This window comes from Poecilia latipinna, unplaced genomic scaffold (genome assembly GCF_001443285.1).
Source record: "Poecilia latipinna isolate Pla-1442-1.1 unplaced genomic scaffold, P_latipinna-1.0 Scaffold455, whole genome shotgun sequence".
Lineage (NCBI taxonomy): Eukaryota > Metazoa > Chordata > Actinopteri > Cyprinodontiformes > Poeciliidae > Poecilia > Poecilia latipinna.
In genome coordinates this window covers 91,922-119,425 of record NW_015113071.1, presented here as the reverse complement: position 1 = coordinate 119,425, position 27,504 = coordinate 91,922, and the positions used below count along the sequence as shown (strand labels likewise).

Here is a 27,504-nt window from a genome sequence, read left to right as displayed (position 1 = left end):
AACACATTTCCCTTTTTTTTTTTTTAATTTTTTTTAATATATTTCCCTTTTTGTGTTTTTTTTTTTTTTTTTTTTTTGCTGTTTTCTTAGACTTTTAGCTCCTGCTTTCCACCCCAGAGTATGTTAGGTCACTTGTTTTTTCTTGTTTTTTTCCCCCTTTACATCTTTCTTTTTTCAAAACTGTGTGGTTTTTTTTTTTTTTTTTTTTTTTTTTTGCTTTGCTTTGTTAGCTTGACCTCATTCCACTTTTCCCCCCCGAAGGCAGCCAAACGAGGGGTTCGCCGAGCACAGCTTGCTCACTGCGAATGAGGAAAGGCTGGGGTGGAATTAAAAGCCTGTCTCATGGCCGCGATCATGAATGGAGCAGCCATGCGTGCGCTTCATCCGAGACGACTCGAGTAAGGTCCCTCACACCCCCAAAACCACCCTGATGCTGCGGCAGATCGGATCTCGGCAAAAGGCGGCCGAGGCTTTTTGTACATAATGTTCACACTCCCCCAATGTTTGGACGCCGTCTCCCTAAGATCCACGCTCGCTGGCGTGTTATTCTCCTCCGTTTGCATACGCTTATCTTCATCCACTTCTTATTCTGCTTGAGAAGAGTCTTAGTGATAGGGAGAAGTAATTGTTGTGGTTTGCACAAAGTGGATTTTTGGGGCTCAGCTTTACAGCCTAGAGATGACATCTAAGCCATACTTTAGAGAACAAAAGCATATATTTAGATAATCTCTTCTTGCACATTCCTTCTTTTATGTTGTCTGCCAAGCAGCTGTGATGCAACCCCCCTCCCAAAACGAACACGTCGTCTCCCCCTACCAAATGCTACAAAAATATGGATCTTTCCCATAAATTGTGGGCTGCTGGACCTTAAACACAACAAGAGCATGAGTGGGGATCCAGCTTGCGTCGGAGATGATTGTAAGCACACAAAGTGTGGCGAGTCGGTGATCTGTGTTCTTTCAGGGAGGCATCCAGCAATCAGGAAGCTCGACAGACCCCTCCACCCCCTTCTCTTAACCCACTAAAATTCTTACTGCATCATTAGTTCTTCTACCATAATCAATGAATTATTTATTACTGTTTTTCTGTAACTTATGTGGATACCTGTGTTGTTGTGATCTTCTCCAACTGTTGTGTTCTGACGTGAAGGCATGTACAATCCATATTTGTATGTTTAAGACAATAAATTTTCCTTCTGTATACTGACATTCTGATCTCGAGTACGTTGTTGGGACTTTACAGAAAGATTTCGATCCATATAAACTAAAAGAACTAAAACATGAAGGATGCCAGCCCTTGAGGACTGACTTTGGGCACCACTGTTCTAGACACACAAACTACTTTGATGAAAGTGGACTAACCAGGGCTGGTGTTAATGCACCCCTACAATAGTCATGAAATATATTACTTTCTATTTCAAACTCTATATTTGAATCCATTTCTTTTGCTTTCACCTGGACAAACGTAAAACGTGCAAACTGTAGTGGTAGATCTTCAAAACTAGTTTACTTGCTTAAAAGAGATCTCTTGGACTGGACCCCTGAAGAAGATGCTGGTCTGAGTCGCCCTCATCCCAACCCCAAGAGGAGTTACTTTCAATTTGGTCTCCTCTGGGTGCTGTTCCAGTTGAAGCGCGTTTATGAACGACACCACGTAACTTGCTTTTCTCATTACCGAGCTGGAATTGAAGAATTTGGAGCACTCAATTATTCACAAGGTAAATGGGACGTTGAGTCTTTGCGTATCACCTTGACCAGTTTGTTTAAAATTACACATTGTAAAACACATCTGTATTTGCTCTGAATATGACATGATGGCATTGTTGCAAAGATAAGGAGTTACAAAGCTGAAATGGTGAATAGAGAAAGATGAAAAATTTGAAAAAATGCATTCCTCTGTTGGTTTATACGGTTTCGAACACCTGCACAAGTACCCCCAACTACCAGTTAGGTTTATTTTTGGCAAGACTTAAAAATGTTTCATACTTGATTTTACAGCCAACTTTAGATCGCCCTTTTTCCAAGCAGGTGTGACATGTCTCCAAGGTGATGTGTCACACCGTGATGGATGGATGTGTCAAAACATGCAGTTGAAGTCTTCCTTTTTATGCCCCAAAAAGTTGAGTAAAAAATATGACCAAATTTGAAAAAGTAGGAAATAGAAACACTCCTTTTTAATCTTAGGAAATTCATAGTTGTTACAGTTTGATCAGGGGTTAAATACTCATATATCATAAGACTTGACTGACATCAAATCTACAATCAAAGGAAATAAGGTGTACTATAAAATTGTACAATGTCAAAAAATGTGAAATTGAAATAAACTACAGGTCAGATTAGATGATTTTCAGGGTTATTTCTAATCTGTCATTCTTTTTCTTAAAATGCTGAAGTGTAAAAAGAAAAATCTTGATCATAAGCAACATGAAGCTTAGCAACTTAAGGGTTTGGATTAACATTTGAATGTATGATTGTGTTTGCTAATTAGCAGTAAATGTAAACTGAAAGTTGAAAATGCCATATTGAAGTAAATGTACTGTATTTGCTCAGTACACTTTAGGATAAACTGAGTTATAGATGCTGTGCACTATTTCGGTCAAGATAAAAAGTCAAGAGATGTAGAAATGAAACAAGACTTGAGGTTCATCGGCTTATAGCCCGCCTTTGATCCTCTTTGTATTCTTAAACTGGCAGCTTAAAGCATCTTTACTCAATAGTTCTATTTTTGGACTTTTTAATTTAAGCCTTGAAGTTTTCATTTCCATTGGAGCTTGTGATCTTTAGCCTCGGATGCCTCTCTCAATCGCAAATCGTGGCGCATTATGACATACGAAGATAATATGCCAAATTGCACATGATTATACGATAGAAGATTAGGTCGGACAGAATGAGATCAGATCGCAATCCGAGGGCAGAGGAGATGATGCCGCTGTCAACCTTTCTGTGCTCGGCTGTTTATGCAGGATGTGGCTTTAAGAAAATCCCACATTGGCCTGAATATGCATGCTCTCATTTCACATTGGAATAAAAAAAAGGCACAAGTCATCAAAGGGACAAAAGCCAAGGGATGCATGAAAAGGATTTACCTGATACGGGTATGATACACATATTAGGGTGAAAGGATTGACTGGAGGTGATTCACAACCTCCAGTCTATGCACACATACACACATACACACACAGAGGAGGGGCTGGAGGGGGCAAACGTGCTGCAACAGGCAAGATCTGAGGGGAACAGAGCAGCTTGCAAATTGAGTGTTGCCTGTAAACGTGGTGAAGCAAAACTGGAGGGATGGTGAAGCTTCACGTAACAAAACACGTAATGTCATGAAGACGCGCTTCAGTCTTTGGTTCAAAACAGCAAACAGATGGAAATGTGTACATAAACCATTTACAGACTGCACGGTGGCGCAGTTGGTAGCTCTATTGCCTTGCGGCAATAAGGTCCTGGATTCGATCCCATGCCCCGGGTCTTTCTGCATGGAGGTTGCATGTTCTCCGATGGGTTCTCTCTCTGGGTAATCCGGCTTCCTCCCACAGTCCAGGATTGATTGGTCTCTCTAAATTCTCTTTAGGTGTTTGTGTGTGCATGCATGGTTATTTGTCCTGTTTGCCCTGTGATGGACTGGTGACCTGTCCAGGATGACCTTGCCCATTGACTGCTCGAAATAGGCACCAGCAGCCCTCCAGACCCCAGTAGGGATAATAAGCATGTAAGTTAAGGATGGATGCAGTTTTCCCCAGTAAATCCTCTATCCCCAAAACCACGAATGCAACTTACACCATCTGACACCATTAGAGGTTTTGGCATTTACCTGGTACTGTGGTCCGCCCTGGTGATTTCTCATATATTTCAGTACAAGTTCTCATGAAGTCTGAAAAAAATTGGGAATTTAAGTGCATTCCAGCCCTTAACTGAACAGAATAAGGAGAAATAAAACATCTATATTTTATTTCCCCAATGAATTTGTTTTCAAATTCATTGTGAAAATTAGTTTCATTGTTCACAACAACTCCTCCTGTTCGCTGATTGGCCAGGATGAAATTCATACTGACAAATCGAGATCAATGGGATTCACTGAAGGGAGAGAGAAAATACTTAAAAATACTTCTGTTAAATCAATGCTTATCAAGCCATCTACATTGAAGAACCATTGTAGTAACCTTCCAACCTTCCGCTGAAGTCTTCTGGTTCTGGTCCTGCTCTCCATCCCCAGAACCAAACACAAAGAAGCAGCATTCAGCTTTTATGCACCACAAATCTGGAACAAACTTCCAGAAACCTGCCAAAACACAGAGTTCCTTTAACTCAAGGCTAGAAACCCACGCGTTAAGTTTGCTTTGGTTAGTAGTAAGTCAAACATTTATCATTTATCCCCTGTTCGGGCTCCTACAGAGGTGTAAATTAGGCACATTATGCAACTGATAGTAATTTTACGCTAGAACCACGACTCAGCATGAATGAGCTGCCCAGATTTTCCTTCTACAGTATGTGCTGGTGAGACACTTGTTCACAGAACAGACTGCTAATTATGTAGCTGCCGGGTTATACTGGTATGTCATTTCATCAGTTATGCAAACACTCAGCTGGAGGTTTAGACCCAGCTTTCTAATAATCTGTCTTCCTGCATGTCTGTGAGACGGGATCCACTTCCTGGTCTACCAAGAAATATCCCACCTGGGAGCAACCTGAAATGTCACACTGGGCCTCGGAGCTCGAGCGAGAGCGGCTTAATTGCCTTTCTCACCCGCAAACGTGTGGGAGAGAGAGGTCACATGATCCGGATATAGAGGGGTTGGTGTGGGTTTTCGTTTCACCGGAGGGGCTTCTGTCCTCCAGTTCTCCTGCGGCACAATGAGGTTATCGGTAACACGGGGCGACACTATCTGCACTGACTCACTGACGCTCACTAGCTCTACCGTGTCCTCCCGAAGGAGGTGAGAGCGGTTCGCACTCCCGTCTCAGGAAACCGGAGAGCGAAAACCGGGAAAGGAGGTAGTTGGGACGGTAAGGGAGTGAGGGGGGGAGAGACATTCAGAGCAGATGTGAGCTGGAGGGGGAGGATGGCTCAAGAGGGGTCTAACTTCTATTTTTGAACATTTTGGACGAGGTTGTGGAAAAATAAAACAAAAAGGGGGGAAAAAGAGCGGAGAGGAAAGCAAAGACAGGCGCACGAGGCAGATAAGATTGCCGGCTACAAAGGAGAACTGCCGGAGAGAAAGAGAGAGGGAGAGGGAGGAAATGAAGGGAGGAATATATTTACCTTGAGTGACGCAGGGAGAGAAAGCAGAATCCCCCCCACCAACACACACACACTCCAAGAAACTGGAGCTGATGCGACATAATCTCTGCAGTGGGTTTGCTTTAGGGGCCACCCTGAAAATCAGGAACTCCCCCAGATAAATGTCACCTACAGGGGAAAATGTGCATTCAAGACCTCACAGTGATCACTAACCGCCAAAAATAACCTGAATTATAAAGCATAAAGTACACAAACGAATATTGGAAATGTATAAACAGAGCTGGGGAGACATATATTGTCAGTAAATAATGCAGAAGGATAACCCTTCTGCATTATTGATGGAGCAGCACAACAAAGAGAGCTATCTGTTAAATCACAAAACTTAGGTAAGGACTCAGCGCCTTGCAGTTTGCTGCAGTTGCATTAAAAGAGAAAAATTAAAACGTGTTTGTGCCTTGAAAGCGTTGTTTCTTGGTGTAAACTGTCTGCAAATAACAGGAGGATTTCTCAGTTTTGCTTTGTTGTGCTAAATTGCTGCTATGGGCAACAGCTTCAGTTCCCATATAGGCTAAAAAATGCTTCATGAATGTAAAGTGCATTGGCACAACACAGAGTTTGTACCATTGTCAGCGCTAGGCTGCCCACTAGTGGTAAAAATTCAGAATGGCAACCTGGAACCCCTCTAAGACGGCATGAACTGAAAAAAATTACATTTTCTATTCATAAAAAAATATGTCTATCATTTAAAATTAAATAAATTATGAAACGGTAACAAATGAACCTGTGTTCATACACCTTTTCATGCCTATCCACAAAGTGAAACTAAAATCTCAATCTCAACTCTTCTGGTATCTCCATCTTTCCGTCTCCGACTCAGTAACAATTTTAATTGGTCATACTCTCCACAAATCCTTGCCTCGAAGCCTTAACCTCTAATCCAGCGTCTTCTAGGACTCCCTAGGAGGAGACTATGATCCATGAACATTGATTATAGTCCATGTTTAAGATTCTCGCTGCTAATGTGATTGAGCTTTACACCATGAATAGCCTTTTCTCAAATGGAATGCAAACTCTTAAGTCAGATGTTTAAACAGATTGGTTTTGACCTTTATGTTTCATCTAAAGAAAAGGATGTCAACAGATGAACCAAATAACTCAACCGAAGCTGAGTAGGTTTTATTTGAACTGTTAAAATATTTCAGAGTAAGGCTACATCAGTTTTCACAGCCAGGTTTCATCAACAGATGAGCGGGCCGAGACTTCAGTGTGTGAAAACAAAACGTGATAGCTTAACACACCTTTAAGTTTTCACTTAGTTGTATTGGTTGCCAAGGTAACCAACCACTACGTGGGCAACTCTGATGATACTGCATGTCCTATAAAATTATTGGAGGCTGGATTTGACATGCGTTTGATTGATTTGGTTTTACTAATAAATGAGAACCACTGTAGTTTAGATGACGAGTTTTTTGAAAAACAAACTCATCAGCGACCGAGGCAAGACGGGAATGTGTCAGTCACATTTGGTTCTTCAACCTATAAGAACGACACGTGGCCTCTTGAGTCACAGAGACGGGAAGATGTACTTCGCCTCAGTTCAGACCGGTTCCCCTTTACGCTTTCATCTCGTCCTCCGAGGGGTTGGCGTGTTTCTGAATTATTAAAGAGGACAGATGTTTCTCTTTTAAAGAGAGGCCAAGATTTGCTTCTTCACCTTCAGAAAAAATTTTAAAATCTCAGACATGTTACCAAACGTATGACTTCAAAATTAAAATCTTCTGAAATGATTACAAAACAAGGCAAAAAAAGAAAAAAAAAAGATCACATTACGACTATAGAAATCGTTTGGCATGTTTAATATCTGAGGTTCTGCGACGGTAACTGAGAATTATGCTTTCCTTTTTCTTCATTATATGGGTGAAAAACTGATTTAAAAAGTAAAGTAGATTTTAAAAAAGCTTCAGTTAATTTAACAGGGATGTTTAAAGGCACCAATGATTGTGGTTAATTTAATTATTTCTACCATGATTCAAATTAACATATTTTCTACATAAAATAATCCTGCTGCCTTAAAAGATGTATTTGTTTCAGGTTTTTTGTTTCACATCTTTATCAGGGGAGCCAATAATACAGTAAACCCACCGGACACTGAGCAGACGTAAAAAGAAAGGCTCCAGAGTCATGGTTCTTCACAGATTAAGCTCTAGTCAAACAATGCAGAAACCACCCGTCTGGTTTTAGGGCTTTGAGTGTTTACTCTACCAAGATAATAAAAAGACAGACAAGTTTGGGTGTGCCACACTGAAAGTGGGAGGGGCCACGTCAGGTTTCAGGAAGAGCTGAGACTGCACCTGTTGCTCTTAGATTCACGGGAGGCTGGTGGAGGTGAAGGACTGCGGCGCTCCACGTCAGAGACAAAATAAAAAACATGAGTAAGTTCTACTTTGACATCCATGTTTTCTTAACTCTTATCAGTTTTATGTTTCATGTGAAATTTGAGACAATATTTATGACACAAACCTTGACTAAACTTTTTTTAAATAATTATTTTATTGGTAGTTAAATATCAAGTATTTGTTTATTTTGCCCGAAATCAAAAGATTCTAACTTAGAGGTGTCTTGATTTGACTTGCAGTTTGATGATGTGGTTGAAGCGGCAGTAGATGTTGTGTGTAAGTGCGCGTTTCTCCTGAAGCCAAAGCAGGAGCTGTGGGGGTAGAAGGTCCAGATTGTCTGCATTCCTTAGATAATTTCTCTCCCTCCACGGGACAGAGTGACTTTTAAAAAACCTCCAGGGAAGTAAGAATTCTCTGTTACACGTCATTCACGTCACGTCACAAAATCTGTTATGAAACTCAGTCGAGGGCTTTGCTTATCTTTCCTTAATCTCACAATAGCCGTTTGTCCCCATGTGTGTGGATGTTCGTGTTTTAGACTCACAGCTACAGAAATCGGGATGTTCGTTCAGGTAAAACGACCCATTCCTAGTGCGGTTTGGATGGTTTGAGCAATTTACATTCGGATAGGATGTTCAACGGCGTGTGAACGATTAGTGCAATGCACCGCTGGACGGCTAATGTGGAAAGTTTCACGTTAAGGCACAGCATGAGAGTTTGCAAAAAGATGAAAGAGAAGTCAATTGTACTTCATTTAAGTATTATTCTGAGATCTTTCATTCGTTTTACAAAGATTTTAAATAACCTAACATCTACTTATCAACTATGAAGTATTATGAACATGTGACTTCCATAAATTATTTTTTTTACAAGACTTAAAGGTATTTTGGTTTCAACAAGAGACACTGCTGTCATATTCCAGAAGAGTCGACATGTGGATGTGAAGATTGAAACCACATTCAACAAAACATGAGTGTACAATGGTATTTTCTAGAAAATCATGTACACATAAATTAAATTGTGCATCAGATTTCAGCATTTGTAAATATATATGTTTTTAATTCACCAAAAATATTCAGCTAAGGGAAGAAGGAATCTGTTCAAGGCTATAAAATGATATTAAATGAGGCCTTTATAATTCATGAATTTAGGTTTTGCACCACAAAAAAGCTCCACTTGAATAAGTTTTAGGTTTTAAGTGAAACGATATAGAACATTTTGCATTTGTTAGCCGTTTATTCTACTGTATACTTTAGATGTCATCATGATAGTTTTGTGGAATTTATTGTGATAACAAAATTGAAGATAAAAAAATATTTCTAAATTCTTTGCTGATTTTTCTAAGCAACTTGATGACTTTGACCTCTTCTCACTGCAGTCAAAGCCTCTACAAACTACTTATTTTTAAAAAAGCTTCCTTAGGATACAAATAATATAAAGAAGTGCGGTTTTTAAATCACTAAGCTGGACACAGTGATGGGATTTAATCATATTTTCAAAATCCATATTCCGTATCCATATTTATTGATGCTTGCATGGAACCAAAAGGAAGGAAATGGTAAAAGTAAAAATTAAAACATAATTTCTTAATTAACTGAAATGTATAGTTGCCAAATAAGTCAAAAAATGTTACAATGATGAGAGATTATTCACAAAAATAACATGACTGACGGCTCACCCTCATGGTTTTGTTATTTTTAATGGGCAGTTTCAGTGAAGTTCCCAGACGTGTTTATTAGTCATCATGACTGCAGGTGTAAAAACAACAATCTAGAAACTTCATAATTTCTATGGGCAACTTTTGTCAACTTAACATTAAAGTTGATGTTTTTGCATAAAACATCTTCACCAGCGTCTATACTGGCTAATTTTGATAAATCAAAAACATGATTCATTCTTCGGGATGAATTTTGCGAACACATTTAATTAAGCTTTATTTTGAAACACCTTTTATTGGTAGATCCCAAAAATCATCTTATCAACGACATAACACCCCAACTTCTACAAAAATTGGGGATATTTCTCACTTTCCCTTAAAAGACCTTTACTCAGCTATGAGCAGTGGCACCAAAATATTGAAACCTTTCCATTTCTTCTGTTTCCCAGGTATCAACTCTCCGAGTGGCCGGGCCCTCACCGAGGACCAGTTCACCTGCTCCATATGCCTGGAAATATTTGTGGAGCCCGTATCTACACCCTGCGGTCACAGCTTCTGCAAGGCCTGCCTACAGGGCTACTGGAACCACAGCAAGAAGTTCTTGTGCCCCATGTGCAAGAAGAGCTACTCCAGAAGACCAGAGATGAGCGTCAACCGGGTCCTGGCCGAAATATCCTCCCAGTTCCAGGGTCTGGTGGTCTCTGGCGGTGCCTCGGGAAGCCCCTCGCGAGGGGGCTCAATGACTATGAGCTCAGACTCGGGTCACAGCAGTTCTCCAGCGCAGGACACCGGAGAGTTCGCCCAGCCCGGCGATGTTCCATGTGATGCCTGCATCGGAAGGAAGCTGAAGGCTCTGAAGTCTTGCGTGAACTGCCCTGGATCCTACTGCGAGGCCCATTTGAGGCATCACAAGAAGGTCCGTCTTCACATCTGCCTATACCTGTAGTCATGACTACCTTTGTCTACTCATTAACAGATATTTCCTTCCACAACTCCGCGCTGTAGGTCAAGACTCTGACTTCACATTGTCTGATTGAACCCACCTTCCACCTGGAGGAAAAGATCTGCAAGAAACATGAACGCCTCCTGGAAGTGTACTGCTGCACCGACCACACATGCATCTGCAAGTCTTGTGCCGAGGCCACACACAAATCCCACGATATCATTTCCGTCGACCAAGAGTTTAAGAAAAAGATGGTGAGCTGTAGACATTTTCTCCTATTCTAGGTGAAGGTGTATTATATAATCTTGAGGTTACAGAAGGTATCCAGTCCAAGTGCTGAGGCTGCCAATTTGACAAGATAAGATAGCGGTGACTTATTTCTGCTGATATAAACTTCTTACTCAGACTAATGTTAAAGACCGACTGTCAATTAGCAGGTGGACAACTGATTTTAATAACCAAAATCCTCCATTTTCCCTCTCTCAGACCAATCTGGGAAAGAAGAGGTCAGTGTTGAAAAACTTAATCAAAGAACGAGCCAAGAAACTGGAAGAGATCAAGCAATCCATCAAGGTCATCAAGGTGAGTCCACTGCACGATGAATATGTTCGTGGGTTAATGTAATAAAAGCCAATATCTTGCCTTTGGAACTTAGAAGATGATGGGTTTCTATGGTATAGGATAATAGAAATTCAAATTTTCAATAACCAAATTTTCAATGCAGATGTTGAATTGTATTGAACGGAAAGCTTACAACGTAACCAAGAAAATTAGTGCTTTAGAATTTAGAATTTATTTAAGGGAAGTTAAGCGCGCTAAATGTTTTCAAAGTTAGCAAAAACGCTCAACAAAACATTGCTCTGCAAATAGCAGAAGTGTGCCCACTGGTAAAGAACAACCAGACCTGGAATTTTTGTATAACTTGGAGTAACATTTCCAAGTACTGGAGATTGTGTGAACTAAAGCCAAGGCTTTAATAAATTAAAGTTTCAATACTGCTAAAATTTACCGTCACAAAGTTCCGGCAGTTTAAAGTCTTCATAATAAGATGGTAGAGAACAGGCCACGCTCACTGAAGTTTCTCTTTTAACCTGCAGTATGAAACTGAGGAATGTAGGACTGCCCCTCCCCCACCCGTTGCATATACCATTAGTCAGCTGGGTAAAGACAGCTAGAGTTTTCCATCACTTCATAGAAAGACAAGCCTCAAAGTTTGGAAATATTTTTCTTCACACAGAACAAAACAATGTTTCTTCCAAAGGTTGTGTTTTGGCAAACTTTGTAACAATAAAAAGGTACACTAGTCTATGCTAAATGAAGTTCTTTACCCCATATTTTTGCTACACTATCAGCATTAGATAACATTACAATTTTAGGAACAATACATTTGTGTTGACTTTTTTTTGTGTTTTTATAAAAGCAGTCAAATCATGTTTTCATTTTACCTTTTTATCCTAACGTGAGAATCTCATGCCGGCCTACGCCTAATATAAACCTGTGTTTGTTTTTTACAGCCAATCAGATTCAATCCTCAACCTGTTCCCAGTGGCTGTTAAATATTTACCCCGTCTGTAACAAAGTGCTTTTAATCTTTCAATGCTCAAACGCTTCACCAATGCCTCTCAGTTCAAGGCTGGATTATTAACCACGAGCTGATAAATACCCCACAGTACCCGTTTGACCCCTTCATTCTATACTTCACTTTGGCAGGGAACAGGAAAGACATTGCGGTTCACGACGTTGTCTGCGCTCTCTCTCTGGTTTGTTTGTTTTTCTCGCCCACATGGACTCTGGTGCTTGTCCAACGCCGTCCAACCGGTGGGACTGGTGTAAATGCTTTACCATTTGTATTCTCACGCGCTGATTTTACCTGTGAATACTTAATGGCTAATTGCTTAGGAGAAGAAATAAAGGTGTGGAGGATCATATGCCTGAATGGTTTTACAGGAAGGTCATATAAGTGGATAAAAATGTAATTGGCCGAACATTAGAATCTATTCAGTGTCCCGTTTTCAAATGTTACAAGAGGGAGGAAGCGGTTTATCAGACTGATATTTGTAAATATAATTCTCATATTTCTTTTTACAGTGTATTTCAGCTTCATGTCTTGATTAGGTGAAAGCCACCATGTAGCAGGTTTATTGAAACTCTTTGCTTCATGTTTTGCTTTGTCAAATACAGTTAGTATTAAGTTACTACAGGTCAATACGGCCTCAATGTCTTTACTGTACACACCCTGCTGTGTGCGAGTGTATCTGTTCATGTTTAGAACCTTTTCTGGTATATTTAGCACTCTTAGAGGAATTAATCTTATGGGGGGAAAAACTGCTCTTTATGATCTTTCTGAATAGGATAGCTAACAACACTTGGGTACTGCTTAATAAAAGCTTAATAAAAGCAATACCCAAGTATTGATTTTGCTTATATTCCCTACCTGCTGTTCGGATTAAAATGTTTCTGGGATCAAGAAATTCACACCGATGCAGAGAGAAGTTTGGGAGTGGAAAGCTATTTGGGATTTCCGTCGGGGCTCGGGGAAAACACAACCCGCCTGTCCGGTTGAACAGTGACTGGCAGACAGACTCTCAGTGACTGACTCAGGAAATATGACCAACATTTCACGCCCTGGCTTTGACCAAGATTATATGGTTTTATTTCAACCTGAGGGATACAACAGACTCAAATTTATTGTGCTAAAAATTGCAGAAAAGATAAAATTTTCTTGGTATCTTTTCAGTTTTAGTTTTAAATTGTATACATTTGCTTCTAATTTTTTTTTGAAGACTTAAGCTTTTCTCATGTCATGTATCAGGAGAAACCAGAAATTCCCAAAATTTTGTTTTGGGAAGACAAAATTTGAAATGACAATACTAACAACAATAATAATAATAATAATAATAATAATAATAATAATAATAATAATAAAACAAAATATTTGGAAGCTTCTTAAGCCTGGCTGTTAAATTGGTTGTTTGGTTTACAAATAAAATTAAAGAAGTTAGCATAAAAATGGTAAAGATTAAGAGCTTCGTTCCCATTTATGTCCATAGAAAAAAGTCACATCTGGTTAAAAAGTGAAAAAAAATAATGTATCTTTTTAAAGACAAAAAATACAGAAAATAAATCCTGTTTTCGGTTTCACTGTAAGAGAAACTAAAACAGAGACTTATTTTTTGAAAGAAAAATATAAAACAAATGCAAATAGTTTCTCTAGTAACCCTACAATTCTGCGCTGTAGCACTATACCCGTCACATAACCAATCAAATACCACATGACCAACCCCCAAGATATCCCAAGATGGGTATCATGAACAACAAGATACCCAACAAGACCATCAAGATAGAAAAACATTGATTGTTAATATTGGCCCAGTCGATATTGATATGTTGAGAAATGGCTAACTTCGGGCCAATACCAATATATCCTGTCTGCCAAGACCCAAGTCATGCCTCCAAAACACCGACATCATTTTGACACCCTCTAGGTCTTTCTCATCTTTCACAAGACAACATTTACGTATTTTGCAGGCCAGCTCTCAGAAGGAGCTTGAGGACAGCTGGCAGGTGTACGGCGCGCTGCAGAAGCTCGTGGAGCAGAGTCAGGCTGAGATGGTGGAGCTGATCACCGCCAGGGAGCGGGAGGCGGAGCGCCACGCCCAGGAGCAGGCCAGGAGTCTGGAGAACGAGCTGAGCCAGCTGAGGAGGAGGAGCAACGAGCTGGAGGCCCACGCACACACCAAGGACAAAGTGGTCTTCCTGCAGGTAGTCAAGACTTCCCAGGAAATCACAAAATAACTAGTGCCTCCTTTCATTAATTCAACGTTTCTGCAGGTTTCTACAGGTCAAATTTAAGACATTTGAAGAACATTATGAATGCAATTTAAGACCTGTCTTCAAAGTAATGTACGAATTTCATCCAGTTAACTGGCAAAAAAATTTTATTACACATAATAGATGCAAACAAGTGTCTAGATAACCATCAATAACTATCTTATCTACCTAACTAGCTAGCAAGGTTATTTAGCTAGATAACTATAACTAGCTATCCTTTCTATCTAGTATCTTAGCAGCGAGTTACCAGTACTTAAGTTAGTTAGCTAACTAGATGCCTATCAATAACTGTCTTATCTACCTAGCTAGCAAGGATATTTAGCTAGATAACTGTAACTAGCCATTTTTTCCATCCAGCAGTGAGTTACCAGTACTATCTACTTAGGAGCCAACTATCTAACTAGATACCTATCGATAACTAGCTAGCTAGCTAACATCACCTTGCTAGCTAGTTAGAAAGGGGATGTTAACAGTGAGTTAACGGTAACCTCTACCATCTAGAGTCACTCAGTGAAGATGTCTGTGTGCGACTCAAACTTTTGCCTGACAGAAAAGTTCAGAGAAACAAAAAAGTACAAAGAATATATGACATTAAATAGTCCTATCAAGTTCAAGATGTTAACGTATTTAGGGCCAACTTACTGTTCTTTAAATGAATTTAAGACATTTTAAGGCCTCAATTTTATATATATGAATTTAACACTTTTTAAGGATGCACTGACACCCTGGAAATATTAAAAAAGAAAATTGTCAAGTGCAAATTATCCAGCCAGGAAATCTACCGTTAGAGCCAGCTACCTGGAGGACAATCAGTTGTGGTTGCTTTAGGAGTTCAGACACACAACATCAAAAACCTCTATGAACCGACAGAGCGTGTTAGTCCTCCCCTCGCCTCTTTATTCCCGGACTTTTCATGTGAATAAAACAGGGGTTGTATCGGACATAAAAGAAGTCTTTGAAGTTAGCAGCCTGGAATATTGTACACACTGGGAAAGCAAAGGCGTAAAGCGTAAAATTCACAAAAAACAAGCCTTCTTCTTCCCTCCGTTAAGCTCCTAAGATCAAGAGGACGCTAAATAAGCTCCACGTCGTTTTTAGTGCAGCTTTTTTTTTTTTTTAACTGCTTCCTTCTCCTCCCTACCTCACCCCTGAGGCTCATTAAATTTTCATTTCATCTCGCCGTTCTATTTTCTACAGAACCTGGCCACGCTGTCCCACTCGCCCGAGTACACCGATTGGTCGGGGGTCAGCATAAACACCGACATCTACCTGGGAACGCTCCGCTCCTCTGTCAGCGGCCTCATCGAGAAGTTCCAGGATGAGCTTAAGAGACTTTACGTAAAAGGTGAGCGAGCCACCGTCAAACCAACCGAGTTTGAAATGTGAATACAAACTACTGGTCATGTGAAAGAACAAAAAGTTTGTTTTGTTCTATTTTAGGCAATGATTTTGATTGTTTTCATATAGCAAACTCAAACACCAATTAATTTCTATTCAAATATAAGATTGTTGCTTAAGGCAGGGTTGTGTCATGGAACCTGACTTGGGAAAGTTCCCAAACCTTCCCAAGTTTAGGAATTTTGTACCATTGCTACAAAGTTTGGGACAAATGCTACAAAATATGTCAAGAAAATTCAACTTTTAGAATGTTTTTTTATTCACTATTCAATAATTATTACATTAATTTAGCATAAATACCACTTCATACCGTCTGATTTTAGATGGCCATAACTCCTGTGGAGGAAATTTTTATTAAATGCAAGATATATCCATGTATTTTGCACAGTTGTGACTTAGCTACTTCTCTGATTATGTTTTTTCAGCAAATACCCTTTTTCTGAGTCTGTGTGCTCCAGTTAATGATTGACCGATGACTAAATTAGATGACGATTAATCCGATTAATCATTTCAGCCGATACAAATGTACAAAACGCTCTTCATATTTTTATTCATAAAAATAGTTGAAAATAATGTACATTTTTTTCTACTTCACAATTATGTTGAGTTGTGTTCTTCTGTCACATAAAAGTCCCCAAAAGTGTTTAACTGTAATGCGACAAAATGTGAACAAGTTAAAGTAGATATGAATGCATTCTTCCAGAAAAAGGTTAGGAATAACCTAATAAAAGAAAACAAAATAAAAAAATCAACATTAAGTCTGTTAGATTTTACATCCTTTGCCATGTTCCAGTCTTGACTTCTATGCAAATATCCCAGAAACCTCATAATCCCTTGTCTGATACAGACAATTTGGTCTATGCAAATGTGAAATCAGGCATATGTAGGTCAGTGAATGCGCTTTCCAGAATAGGAGAGTGATTCATCGTTGCGTTTTACACATCCAAGATGACTGGACAGATGGAGAGTGCGTCGATGCTGCAGCAGAGCCGTGACAGCAGCACATGGCTGCAGCGTCTCCAGCTCCAGACCCAAGCATCATGGTTAACACGAGCCCGAACCATCTGCTTTAGCTTCGACTTGTTTTGCTTGATGACGTGTTGACTTATTTTCTCTCTCAAACTTTGTCTTTTGTTTTTATTCCTTTCAGAGTTCCGGAAGGTGCAGAACTATGCCAGTGAGTAATCCCCTTCAGTGTTTTTTTCTGCACATGTTGGTGCATAAAATGTGTCTTGAGGTTCTTAACTCCTGTGATGTTCAGTTCTCCTGAATGCCCACAAGATGGAGCCACTTTCTATCACATGTGACCTCAATCCAACTAAATGTTGCCCATTTGATTGACTGGCCATTGCCTTCTTTCTCAATTCTGCTCAGTTTTTATCTCCCTTATTTGCTCCGTCTGGGATTTCTCCCATTGAAGTGGATTTCTCCAGTAGATTTTCAACCAGGCCAATCAATGAGCAGAAGAAGAAGTTGTGAACAATGACATTGTTTTAGAATTGAAGTCTGCCTGTAGTTTTAACAAAGGCAGAGGATGAAGTGAACAAAGCCGTTCGTTTGGTGATGGCGTCAAACTGCCACATTACATACGTCACGGAAAAACGTTTGCGATTGGGTAAAATTTAAAACCTCAACAGAGTCTATGCCTCTAGGAAGCAAATGTTTGTCAATAGATGAGAGTCCCTGATGCTCTGTATGAAGCAAACAGTATAGGGCAAATGTGTGATTTTTACAAGGGGTCCCTTATGAGAAAGCAGATATAAATTCAATATATTTGAATCCAGCGTTTGATTTATCTGTGTCTGCAATTCCATTACAAATGTGCACAAATATTTGTCTATGCTCTGCTAATGTAAAAAAAAAAATTTTCACAATTGCGGTGTTTCCATTAAATAAAATTTAATTAAAATCACAAGTGAGTAAGCTTGTTTATGCAATGAATCATTAAAAATCCTGGGTGTGACGGACGTAATCGTTTATCTCATATAACTGCAGTTACATGAGCTAGCACTTGTCATCTATTAGCGATCAGAACAAAAACAAATAATCATCCTCCTACTACTTCCTGTCACCTATGTAGTTTTTAATTTAGTTTTTGTTGATCATGTGACTTGTGTGATGCGAAAAGTGTTTCCGTTGCACTTTTGTGAAATATGTTTATTTCGCTTTGACCAAAAAAAAAAAAATTAAAAACAACAAAAATCACCTCATACTAGCTCAAAAACTTTTTAGCAAAAAATGGGAGTTCTTTTCAAAATTGTCGTGTTAAGCAAATTTACTATCATAATTTCAATTTGCTCAATTTTAGGGTTAATGGAAATGCAACTTGTGAAAAAAAAAAAAATCCTCGGTCACCGTCTTACCCTGCTTTATCCTTTCCTTTCTAGGTGAAGTTGTTTTGGACCCGTCCACGGCCCAAAAGAACCTGGTCGTTACTCATGAAGGTCAGCAGGTCAAATACGAAGAGCACAAGGTTTCCCACTCCGAGGGTCCGAAGCGCTTCAACCCGGCCCTCTTCGTCCTGGGCCGAGAGAGCATCCACTCTGGCCGCCACTACTGGGAGGTGGAAGTCGGGCGCAAGACGGCCTGGACGCTCGGCGTGGCGCGCGCTACGGCTCGCCGCAAGGGCGAAATCAAGCTGAACCCTGAGGGCGGCTACTGGTGCCTGTGGCTGAAGAACGGGGAGGTGAAGGCGCTTGCTGAGACTCGCCTGCCGCTGGCGCTGATGTCTCATCCCAGCAAAGTAGGACTTTTCTTGGATTACGAGGCCGGCCAGCTTTCTTTCTACGACGTGAAGGCACGTCAGCACCTCTACACTTTCATGGATAAGTTCAACGAGAGCGTGTACCCGATCTTCAGCCCCTGCCTAAGCCAAGACGGGAAGAACAACTCTCCTCTGATCATAACGCAAGTTAAGCACACCTAAGCGGTCAGAGAGTGGATCGTAGACTGAGGGTTTGTTGTTTTTGTTGGAACGAGTTGTCTCGTCTTCGAGGAGTTTACAATGATGACACTTGTTCGCAAAGCACTTCACGTCCAACTTGGTGGACAAAAGCAAATCGAGCTCCTGCCACAATGAAACCTAATGAGGCGTCACTACTCCGCTGAAGGAAAGACTGTGTTCAGAGACTTTAAAGTAACAGATTTTTTTTAAATATTAAAGACATTTATTCTGTTCAGCTAAAAGAAAAAAATAATAAAAAAACAAACTTGTTAGAAGAAAATCTGGGACTACTGTTCTGATGCACCAAAAGTTCAGCTGACAGTTTACCTGCATCCTTTAGCTAAAATCAGAGTTTGTCAGAGGATCTCATTGGCACACCAAAAACAGCAAAAATTAAAAAAATGACACTAAAATCAATGAAAAGTTCAGTAACTGAAGGGTTACCCATGAAAGGATGAGTAGAAATAAAAGTAGGTTGCAAGGCAAGATTGTTTTAGTAAGGAGCTGGAGTAATTTCTGCCAACTAAAAGTCGTTGTCCATGACTAACAAACATCTCTTGTCGTCTGTATGTCTGGACCAAGGAGCAGGACTGTAAGGTGAAATTTATTTGGTTTTATTTTACAAAGGAAAACATTCAGGTCTTATTAAAACCTTTTGAAAGAATGCATTATTGCTTAGTGAAAAACTTCAACATTTTGACCATAATTCCAAAAGGAGCATCAACACTGACATCATTAAAACAATGTCAGACATGCTCTGGGGTTATATAATGCTCCTCCCACCCCCATCTTCATGTAACATAGCTATGCATCATCATGGGAGGCTCTGTATGTTAAGGTCCTTTCAAGGACTTAGTGAAGGAACCAAATATATTGTTGCACATATTTGAGAGAATTGTTGGGCTGTGGTTGTTTTATGGGGTTTGGGAGTTCTGTAATTCTATGCCAGATTCTTTTTGTACCTTCTTTCTGTAGTTTTCAAATAAAGATTACTTCTGAATTAAAAAGAGACACATATTTTTCCTTATTCTGAGATTAGTACAAGATCAAACTCATCTAGCTTACAATGAAAAGACTGAAATTCCTCAGCGTCCACCCCCATGTGGTTCAGCATGTCACCAGTAGATGGCGGACTAGATCAATGCTCTGACAAGGGACTTTCTTGACATGAGTCATGGGATTTCGCATTCCAGGTTTGTTCACCCATTCACTCCCATGTTTAGATTTTAATCCAAACATCCGTGTTCACAGATCATCTCTCCATGCCGAAATGGCTTTATGAAATTGGAAAATTAAAAGAACGTGTTTGCTCTGGGGTCATGACTTAAAACTTAAAACTTTACAAATTCAGCTCCAGTGAAGCTAAATTTGTAAAGTTTTTTCTTTTTTTTTTTTTTTGTTGCTCTTTTGAGACTTTGACAGTGATGAGATTTTATCTTTGGACAAGAATAACCTAGGTACATGGAAAAGGAATGTTTAGAGTTGAAATTGTATTATACACTATAGAATTGCTCCCCATGTTAAATGATGAAATATTGGTTTAAAATTGGCTTAGGAAGAGGCATATTTACAGGTTTGGATAGTTTTTTTTTTCTCTCTACGAGTCCTAAATTAATAAAATGGAAATAGTAAGGTACTTCGTGTTAATTTAAATGACAAAACCTTTAACTACAAACTTATGACAGATGCTCTCTATGCTAACATCTCTAAATATGCTAAGCTGGCTAACCTGTTCTCATGTATTTTCAACAATTGAAACCTGAATCTAATTAAATGAAACAAATTTTACAAAATAATTTTATTAAAACGAGCTTCAACTTGCATGTTTTCATATGGTTTTAGTCAAACCAGTCCTAAAAAATACTTCAAATGAATACAAAGACTGACTTAAGTTTTTTTTTTTTTTTTTAAATCAACATTATGTAGCCTCTGTGTCTGAGTCAGGTTAGAATTATATACAGGACAGCTAGTTCCTCCCGAGGCCAGGCCATTGCCAAGAGGCTTAAATTTGTATCTAGGGTGAAAGAAAGCGATGGGAGGGGGGGTTATTTTCGGGTCTGTGCCGCGGGTCAGTGCTGGGGGAGCTGGAGGTGGCAGTGGTCAAAGCTGGTCTCAGATATCAGGGCACAGCGGAGTCTTAAGGCAGCTGCTCCTTGGTAAGTGTCTGTGTTACAGATTCAGTGTTTAGTTTTCTGATTTTTTGAAATTAAACATATTTAGTGCCTATTTTTCAGAGGGATGTTGCTGGATTAAGTTATTTTAGCAAACTAGTGAGTGGCGTCTGAAAAGCTGTAACATGACAAACTTACTTTCGGTTCGTCTTTTAATCGGTTTTACTGCTGACTCATAAAATCCATGAAAGTGATCTGACCGCAGGGAAACGGTGGGTATTTACAAAATTAACACAGATGTAGAATATAGGCCATGCAAGCAAGTTCATATGCTGAAAGAATATTTTTGGAAAAATGTCTGTCCTGTCATGAATGTCAAGGCCTTTAGCCAGGAGCCATTATAGTCTGAATGGCAAACACACTTACTCAGGACTGTCTGGCATAAGTAGGACAGTTTACCAGACCTCAAAGGGTTATGCGTTACAGTTCAAATTCAATAAAACCGGAAATAAGGGAAAAAAATCAAAAAACTATCACTGCAAAGAAAACTTTAGTCATTTTAGAGCACAGTAGCTTTTAGTCTACATAGATAGATATTAAATCATTACATTTAAGGCACATAAGATATACAATGTTACAGAAACTATTGTCCAACTGAGAAGAATGGTGTTTTATATTCTGATTGATGCTAAATACAAGCAATTCTCAATTTTATCAATTTTCTTATATCCTTCAAAATGACTATGAAAGTTATCGGTTGAGAAAAGGCTAACTGCATGAACATTTATTGGTTTACCAAAATTTAAACAACGGAAACGGTGTTTTTAAGCTTCTTCTGGAGTCAAAATTGTTTTAGCAATTTCCAAACACACTTTTGTGTTTTAACATGTTTGGTCGTTTTCACAGTTAGAGATTTACTTCAAAAACTATAATATTTACCTTGTTCACATTGGAGCTTTTTGTTCATTACTCTTGCAGTCTTTTTTATCTTTTTGACTTTTTCAGGTGTGAGCCGTCTTGCACGGAACATTTCATACCGACCTTGTGTCGTTTCGTAAATATATTTTGGCTGCTTTGGTAGTTGATAACTGAAAAAAAGTTTATTATAATAATCTGCTATGATAAAATGGGGTTATGTGACTGCAATAATTAATTTGGTTTGATATTTCATGAGTCCATACGGTATCAAACACAATATCTTGCAAATGGGAAGTCTACATTTACAACTTAAATAGTCAAAAATACCATATCAGTTTAGTGATGCAGTTATATATTTTAGCTAACATAACTCCATTTTTCATGTCTTGCCTGTGTAGTTTTATGTACTTTTTTCATTTTATTTGGTTGCACTGAAATATTTGGAGGTGCGATCATCAAAATCATGTAAAAAACAATTCTAAATAAAAATAAAACAAACTCAAATTAAGAGGAAATCAATAAAACTATATAATCACCATTCTTAAGAAGAACTTGATCCCTTGCCACTTTGTTCCATTACTGTGCATGAATATGACCCTGAAGAAATTAAAAGCCATCTAACTCTAGAAACCTCAATATCACAGCAGGTCTGGTGCCCCATTCAAAGGCTGGTTGCTTTCGCTGAAAATGACCCTGCCTCTCCGCCGTGCAGGAATGGCCGCCACTGGGAACCTGTCTGAAGAGCAGGTCCACTGCTCCATCTGTCTGGACGTCTTCACCAACCCCGTGTCCATCCCCTGTGGGCACAACTTCTGCCAGACCTGCATCCTGGGATACTGGAAAACCAGCCCTCTGTATCAGTGTCCTATGTGCAAGAAGTCCTTCCACAAAAGGCCTGACATCAGCGTGAACACGGTGCTGAGGGAGATTGCAGAGCAGTTCAAGCAGATAAGAGTCAAGACCACTGACGTGAAGGGAAGTGGGGAAGAAAGCACAGGTAAAACCAAGAAGTGGACAATGGAGAAGAAGGTGAAGGAGGACGAGGAGAGGCTTCTGGAGAAAGGTCAGATGCAGAACCTTATGGAGGAACTGAAACAAAAGCAAGAAGAGAAGAAAAAGAAGCAGGAAGTGAAGGAGAGTCAAGGCGAGGAGCTACCGCCATTAATCCCTCCAGTTTTGCCATCTAAAACCTCTCCTCCGCCGTCGCCTCAAGGCTCAGCTCAAGCTCTACCACGAGAAACATCACCTTCACCTGAACCAACTTCCCCTGCACTTCCTCAAACTTCCCCAATATCCCTGACCCCTCCTCTACTGTGGGAGGAAGTCCTGTGCGATGTTTGTTTGGGGGAGGGCCGCCCCAAAGCTGTCAAATCCTGCCTCGTGTGCCTGACCTCTTACTGCGACGAGCACCTCAAGTCTCACTCTACCAGGTTCACCAAGCACAAGCTGATAGAACCGGTGGCCAACATGGAGGACAGGATGTGTCCCAAGCACGAGCGGCTGCTAGAGCTCTTCTGCAAGAAAGACCAGACCTGTGTGTGTGTCCTCTGCACTGAGACAGACCACAGGGCACATTACACCGTCCCAGTGGAGAGAGAATGGACTGAGAAGAAGGTGAGAAATGGCGGCTGACACCCAAAAATGTGTATGTGTCTATAGTCTGTACCTGCTTATCAGTCTATCACAAGCCTACACAAAGACACACAGGCAACAACTATGCAAACACACACGCACACACACTCTGGGGTTCCTTCATCTTCCTGCAAGGTTACAATAAATCAATCAAGTTTACACACAGTCAGTTGGGAAAACTAGTAAACATTACATTTCGCCAAGTGTCGTCATTACACATCAAAATGTTAACCAGTCTTTCACTCTGACCCTAGTTCTGGAGTATTGTCTTTTTTTCTAAAACCTAACTTCTAAGATCCTTTTAGCCCTTTGTTTTAGGTGCCCACTGCTCTACAGCAGGGTACCAAACCAGACTGTTTATGATCATTTATACTCTATTGTATCAAAATTCTCCTGTGTGCTAAGGGGACCCAAGTTGGAGAACTATTGGTAACAATACAGATATAAATGTTGCCGTCTATCAATCTGAGAAAGATTATAGGGCCACTACCAAACTATTAAGTAGGTTACATGGGAGACATGAAATCCAGACCTTGAGAGCTACCATCCTGCAACTTTCAGATACATCCCTGCTCCAACACACCTCAATCAAACAGCTAAATTGCCTCAACAGCATTCACTCAAATTTGATAATGAGTCATTGACTTGATACAGGTTTGTTAGAGAAAAAGGTGCACCTAATGGTGGTAGGGTGGTACATCTCAAGGACTGGACTTAAACAGGTAAAGTATTAGTAATAGCATTAATTCTACATCTGCCATCTACGTTTGTGGGAACTTGTGTCATGCAGGCGCTGCTGAAAAAGACAGAGATAGACGTCCAGCAGATGATCCAAGACAGAGTGAAGAAGGTGGAGGAGATCAAGCACTCTGTGGAGCTCAACAAGGCGAGTCACAGCAAGAGACATTCAACTGAACTCTTGTTAGCTTCAATCAAAGCTAAAGAGGTGTCTGACAGTATGATGCAATGGCCATCATACTGCCTATTGTATTTAGTGTTTTCCAAATCTATACTGTTTCAATGATTTTATAGTTCATAGTGTGTTTTTACAAATATGCACACAACACTCTTTCATTGTTTGTGTTTGATTTGCACCTTTAGGTCAGCGCTCAGAGAGAGATTGAGGAGAGCATGCAGGTCTTCTCTGAACTGGTGCGCTCCATCCAGAAGGCTCAGGCCGAGCTGGTTCTGGTCATCGAGGAGAAGCAGAGGCAGACGGAGAGGCGGGCCGAGGGCCTCATTGCCGAGCTGGAGCAGGAAATCTCGGAGCTCAAGACGCGACACACGGATTTGGAAAATGTGAACAGGACTGACCATATTCACTTCTTGAAGGCAAGGAACAGTTTACTGAAATGCAATTTTGTTGTTTGTCATTCCTTCTGTTGTTATTGTGATTGTCCTGTAAAGGTCAATGCTGTCACATCCATTATAGCAAAAGAGGAAAACAACCCGCCTGGCCTTTTACACTCAAACCAAATCAAGCCGCAATAGAATCTGTGATGTAACCCACGGTGGTGTGTGTCAGATATGCTCTCCTCTCTAGTCTTATCATATCACGGCCACAACAGATCAGATGAGCTCTTATGACATGCTGACCGGGAATCTGAATGAACAGGAAAGGTGAGCAGGTGAGCTGTCAGAATAAGTAGGCTGCAAGGCAAGTTAGTTAATCAGATGTTTTGCTGTGTATGTCCCACCCATTACAGCAAAATCCACAATTCCTCTAATTAATTCCAATTTGGTGGGAAACAATACAACATTCTGGGGTTTGTTTTAGCCATAATCAAACATTTTCCTTTAGAAAACTGTTATAAAACCACTCTAAACCACCTGGGAGTGTAAAAATTTACCAAACCAGACTGTTTATGATCATTTATAAACCAGAAGGTTGGTAAATTAATGTCTTTGTGACTGATTCTTGTCTGTAGTAGCATATAATGCACTCCGATGCATTACTAGGGGGAGTTATGGAGTTCCTCAGGGCTCAGAATTTGGCGCAATTCTATTTAATCAATACAATCTTCCTTTTGGGCTAGGAGGAAATATATGTACTTTCAACACTTTGCTGATGACACTCATCTGTTCTAATAAATTAAGTCTGATAACTGTAAATAGACAGAAGTTTCAAGATTGCCTTTAAGATCTCAGGTAAGAACTGAAACAAAGGTACGGAAAACAAATTGCAGAACTTTTGACAATCACACAGTTTTGATTAATTAAAAATGATGGTGGTCCATAACGCTGCGCTTTGTTCTTCGTGTGCCTTGATTATTTAAAATTACTTAAAGACTTTGTCAAAATGAAGTGAAGAACACAATGAAAAAAATTTATTAAAATATCTTAAATGTACATCAATTCATATTGGAAATGCTAATGCTTATATATGATGTCATTTTTCTGCAGAGTTTTCCAGCCTTAAGTGCGACCCCATCTGTTAAAGACTGGTCTGAAACCAGTATTCCCACAGACACATGTGTTGGGATGATCAGGAGATCTGTGTCTAAACTGGAGACGACATTAAGTGAAATGATTGACAAGCTGTCCGCAAATGGTAGGAAGTCTTACATTCTCCTTTAAACGAGTTTAGAAGAAAACTAAAATCAAGCCTGTGTTTAGCTAACAAAAAAATTTTTTTTGACTCTTACAGAGATTAAGAAAATTCTGAAATATTCAGGTAATTAGTAAGTCTTTTTCCTGTTGTTTAATATTTGTTGTTTTGCATCTGGAACTACGGCGTATTAGGGTCATTGTAGATAGAAAGTAAATTTCTGCCAAAAAATCCCAAAAATATTATAGTAAATAAACCTGGAAATTTCTGAGCTTAAATTGAAAATTTTAAATTTTACAATGGTTGAAAATTTGGACTTTTGAAAGTCAGAGATTTCTGAGTTTTTTCTACAACATTTCTGTGATTAATCTCAAAATTTTAGTGATTTGGCAGAAATGTACTCTGTTCTGTAGTTGAGTCTTATGTTTTGTGCCTGCAGTGGACATCACACTAGACCCAGACACAGCCAATCCATGGCTCCAGCTCTCTCAGGACAGGCACCAGGTGAGGCACCTGGGGGCCTGGCAGGAACTCCCAGACCACCCTGACCGCTTTGACACCGTGGTCATCGTACTAGGCAGAGATGGCTTCACTTCAGGCAGACACTACTGGGAGGTTCAGGTGGGAGACAAGGATGACTGGTACCTAGGTGTGGCCAAGTCTTCGGTCAAAAGAAAAGGTAGGATCTCGGTGAGCACAGCCCAGGGTTATTGGGCTCTGGCCATGAAGAAAGGCCAGGGCTATCGGGTATCAACGTCACCACCACTGCTGCTTTCACTCGACCAGAAGCCAAAGAGAGTAGGTGTGTACGTGGACTATGAGGAAGGACAAATCTCTTTTTACGATGTGAGAACACGGATCCATATTTACACTTTTGAGGATGCCTTCACAGAGAGGATCCTGCCGTTTTTTTACCTGTACTGCTGCGACAAAGCCTCCGACACAATGGACATCTGTCCGGTGCAGGAGAAAAGCCTCATCTAGTAAAACTCAGGACAGACTTCATTATGTAAATGAAAATCCTGGTATAGACTGGATTTCTGACGCACACCTAATTTTATTAAAACTGCAGTTTCATGTATAAATGCTGGGTGTAATACAAAGGGTTGGACATAAACGGTCAATTGTGGTGTATTGTGTAATGTGTAACGACAAACGTGACACACTGGTATGTCTCGTGTTTATGGCGAGAGGTGACATTTTTCTGTCTCCCAATCATCCCACTGTGTTGTGTGACGTGATTAGATCCAACCTAACTATAACATAACATTGTTCTATGGACTTAAAACTGAAGGGAGCCCAGGAATGGTGCGGTACGAGTCACTTGTACGCACAAGCCCAAGTTGTAGCACTCAAAGGAAATGACGCAAAAGTTACTTTCTAAAAGGCTCGTCAATTAATCAAAAGCTTGTTTGTCTGCAAGAGTTTATCGTGCTGTGCAAAATATTTGTGTACAAAGGTTGAAGAACACACACACATTTGCCACAACTTTATGTTTTTACGTTGTTTTCAGAAACTGCTTAAGAAAAATACAATTTTGAAAAATATATCTACCAGCCACTTTTTTAGATACACATGATCAGTTGTTTAACAGAACATGTCAAACCAACCAATCACACGGATTTTGGGAATCTACATAGGAGAAAATGGACTCAAATCAAACTTTCAAACTTTGGCGCAGTTGTTGTTACCAGACAGGTTGGTAGGAGTGTTTCAGAAACTACTGACATACTAGGACTGTTACTAAAACTACTTAAATAGTGTTTGCAACAATGGTCTGAAGACAGAGGTTTGATTTCAGCTCCTAATAGAAAAGCGATAGCCTAAATAAGCACTTGCTACAACTAAGGCCGTCTTTGATTAACCTAAAGGCAGATAAGCCCCA

The 27,504-nt window shown here is 39.9% G+C and overlaps 2 protein-coding genes across 3 annotated transcripts; both read left to right on the top strand.

Moving 5' to 3' along the window:
* Positions 1 to 7,570: 7,570 nt before the first annotated feature.
* Positions 7,571 to 19,419, top strand: btr12 (bloodthirsty-related gene family, member 12). The gene is made up of 8 exons (XM_015038841.1): positions 7,571 to 7,673; positions 9,744 to 10,210; positions 10,300 to 10,491; positions 10,724 to 10,819; positions 13,766 to 13,999; positions 15,266 to 15,413; positions 16,617 to 16,643; positions 17,854 to 19,419. Exons 1-8 carry the CDS (start codon positions 7,670 to 7,672, stop codon positions 18,390 to 18,392), a joined length of 1,707 nt encoding a protein of 568 aa, XP_014894327.1. The 5' UTR covers positions 7,571 to 7,669; the 3' UTR covers positions 18,393 to 19,419.
* Positions 19,420 to 20,427: 1,008 nt separating this feature from the next.
* Positions 20,428 to 27,145, top strand: LOC106951366 (E3 ubiquitin-protein ligase TRIM39). Of its 2 annotated transcripts, none has more exons than XM_015038838.1 (7): positions 20,428 to 20,566; positions 22,152 to 23,053; positions 23,862 to 23,957; positions 24,173 to 24,403; positions 25,475 to 25,622; positions 25,719 to 25,745; positions 26,059 to 27,145. In XM_015038838.1, the coding sequence occupies exons 1-7, from the start codon at positions 20,443 to 20,445 to the stop codon at positions 26,601 to 26,603; spliced, it is 2,073 nt and encodes a 690-aa protein (XP_014894324.1). In that variant the 5' UTR covers positions 20,428 to 20,442; the 3' UTR covers positions 26,604 to 27,145. The 2 variants fall into 2 exon arrangements, with proteins under 2 accessions (XP_014894324.1, XP_014894325.1); XM_015038839.1 differs by having other exon boundaries at positions 20,494 to 20,566; positions 22,084 to 23,053; positions 26,059 to 27,143.
* The last annotated feature ends 359 nt before the right edge of the window (positions 27,146 to 27,504 follow it).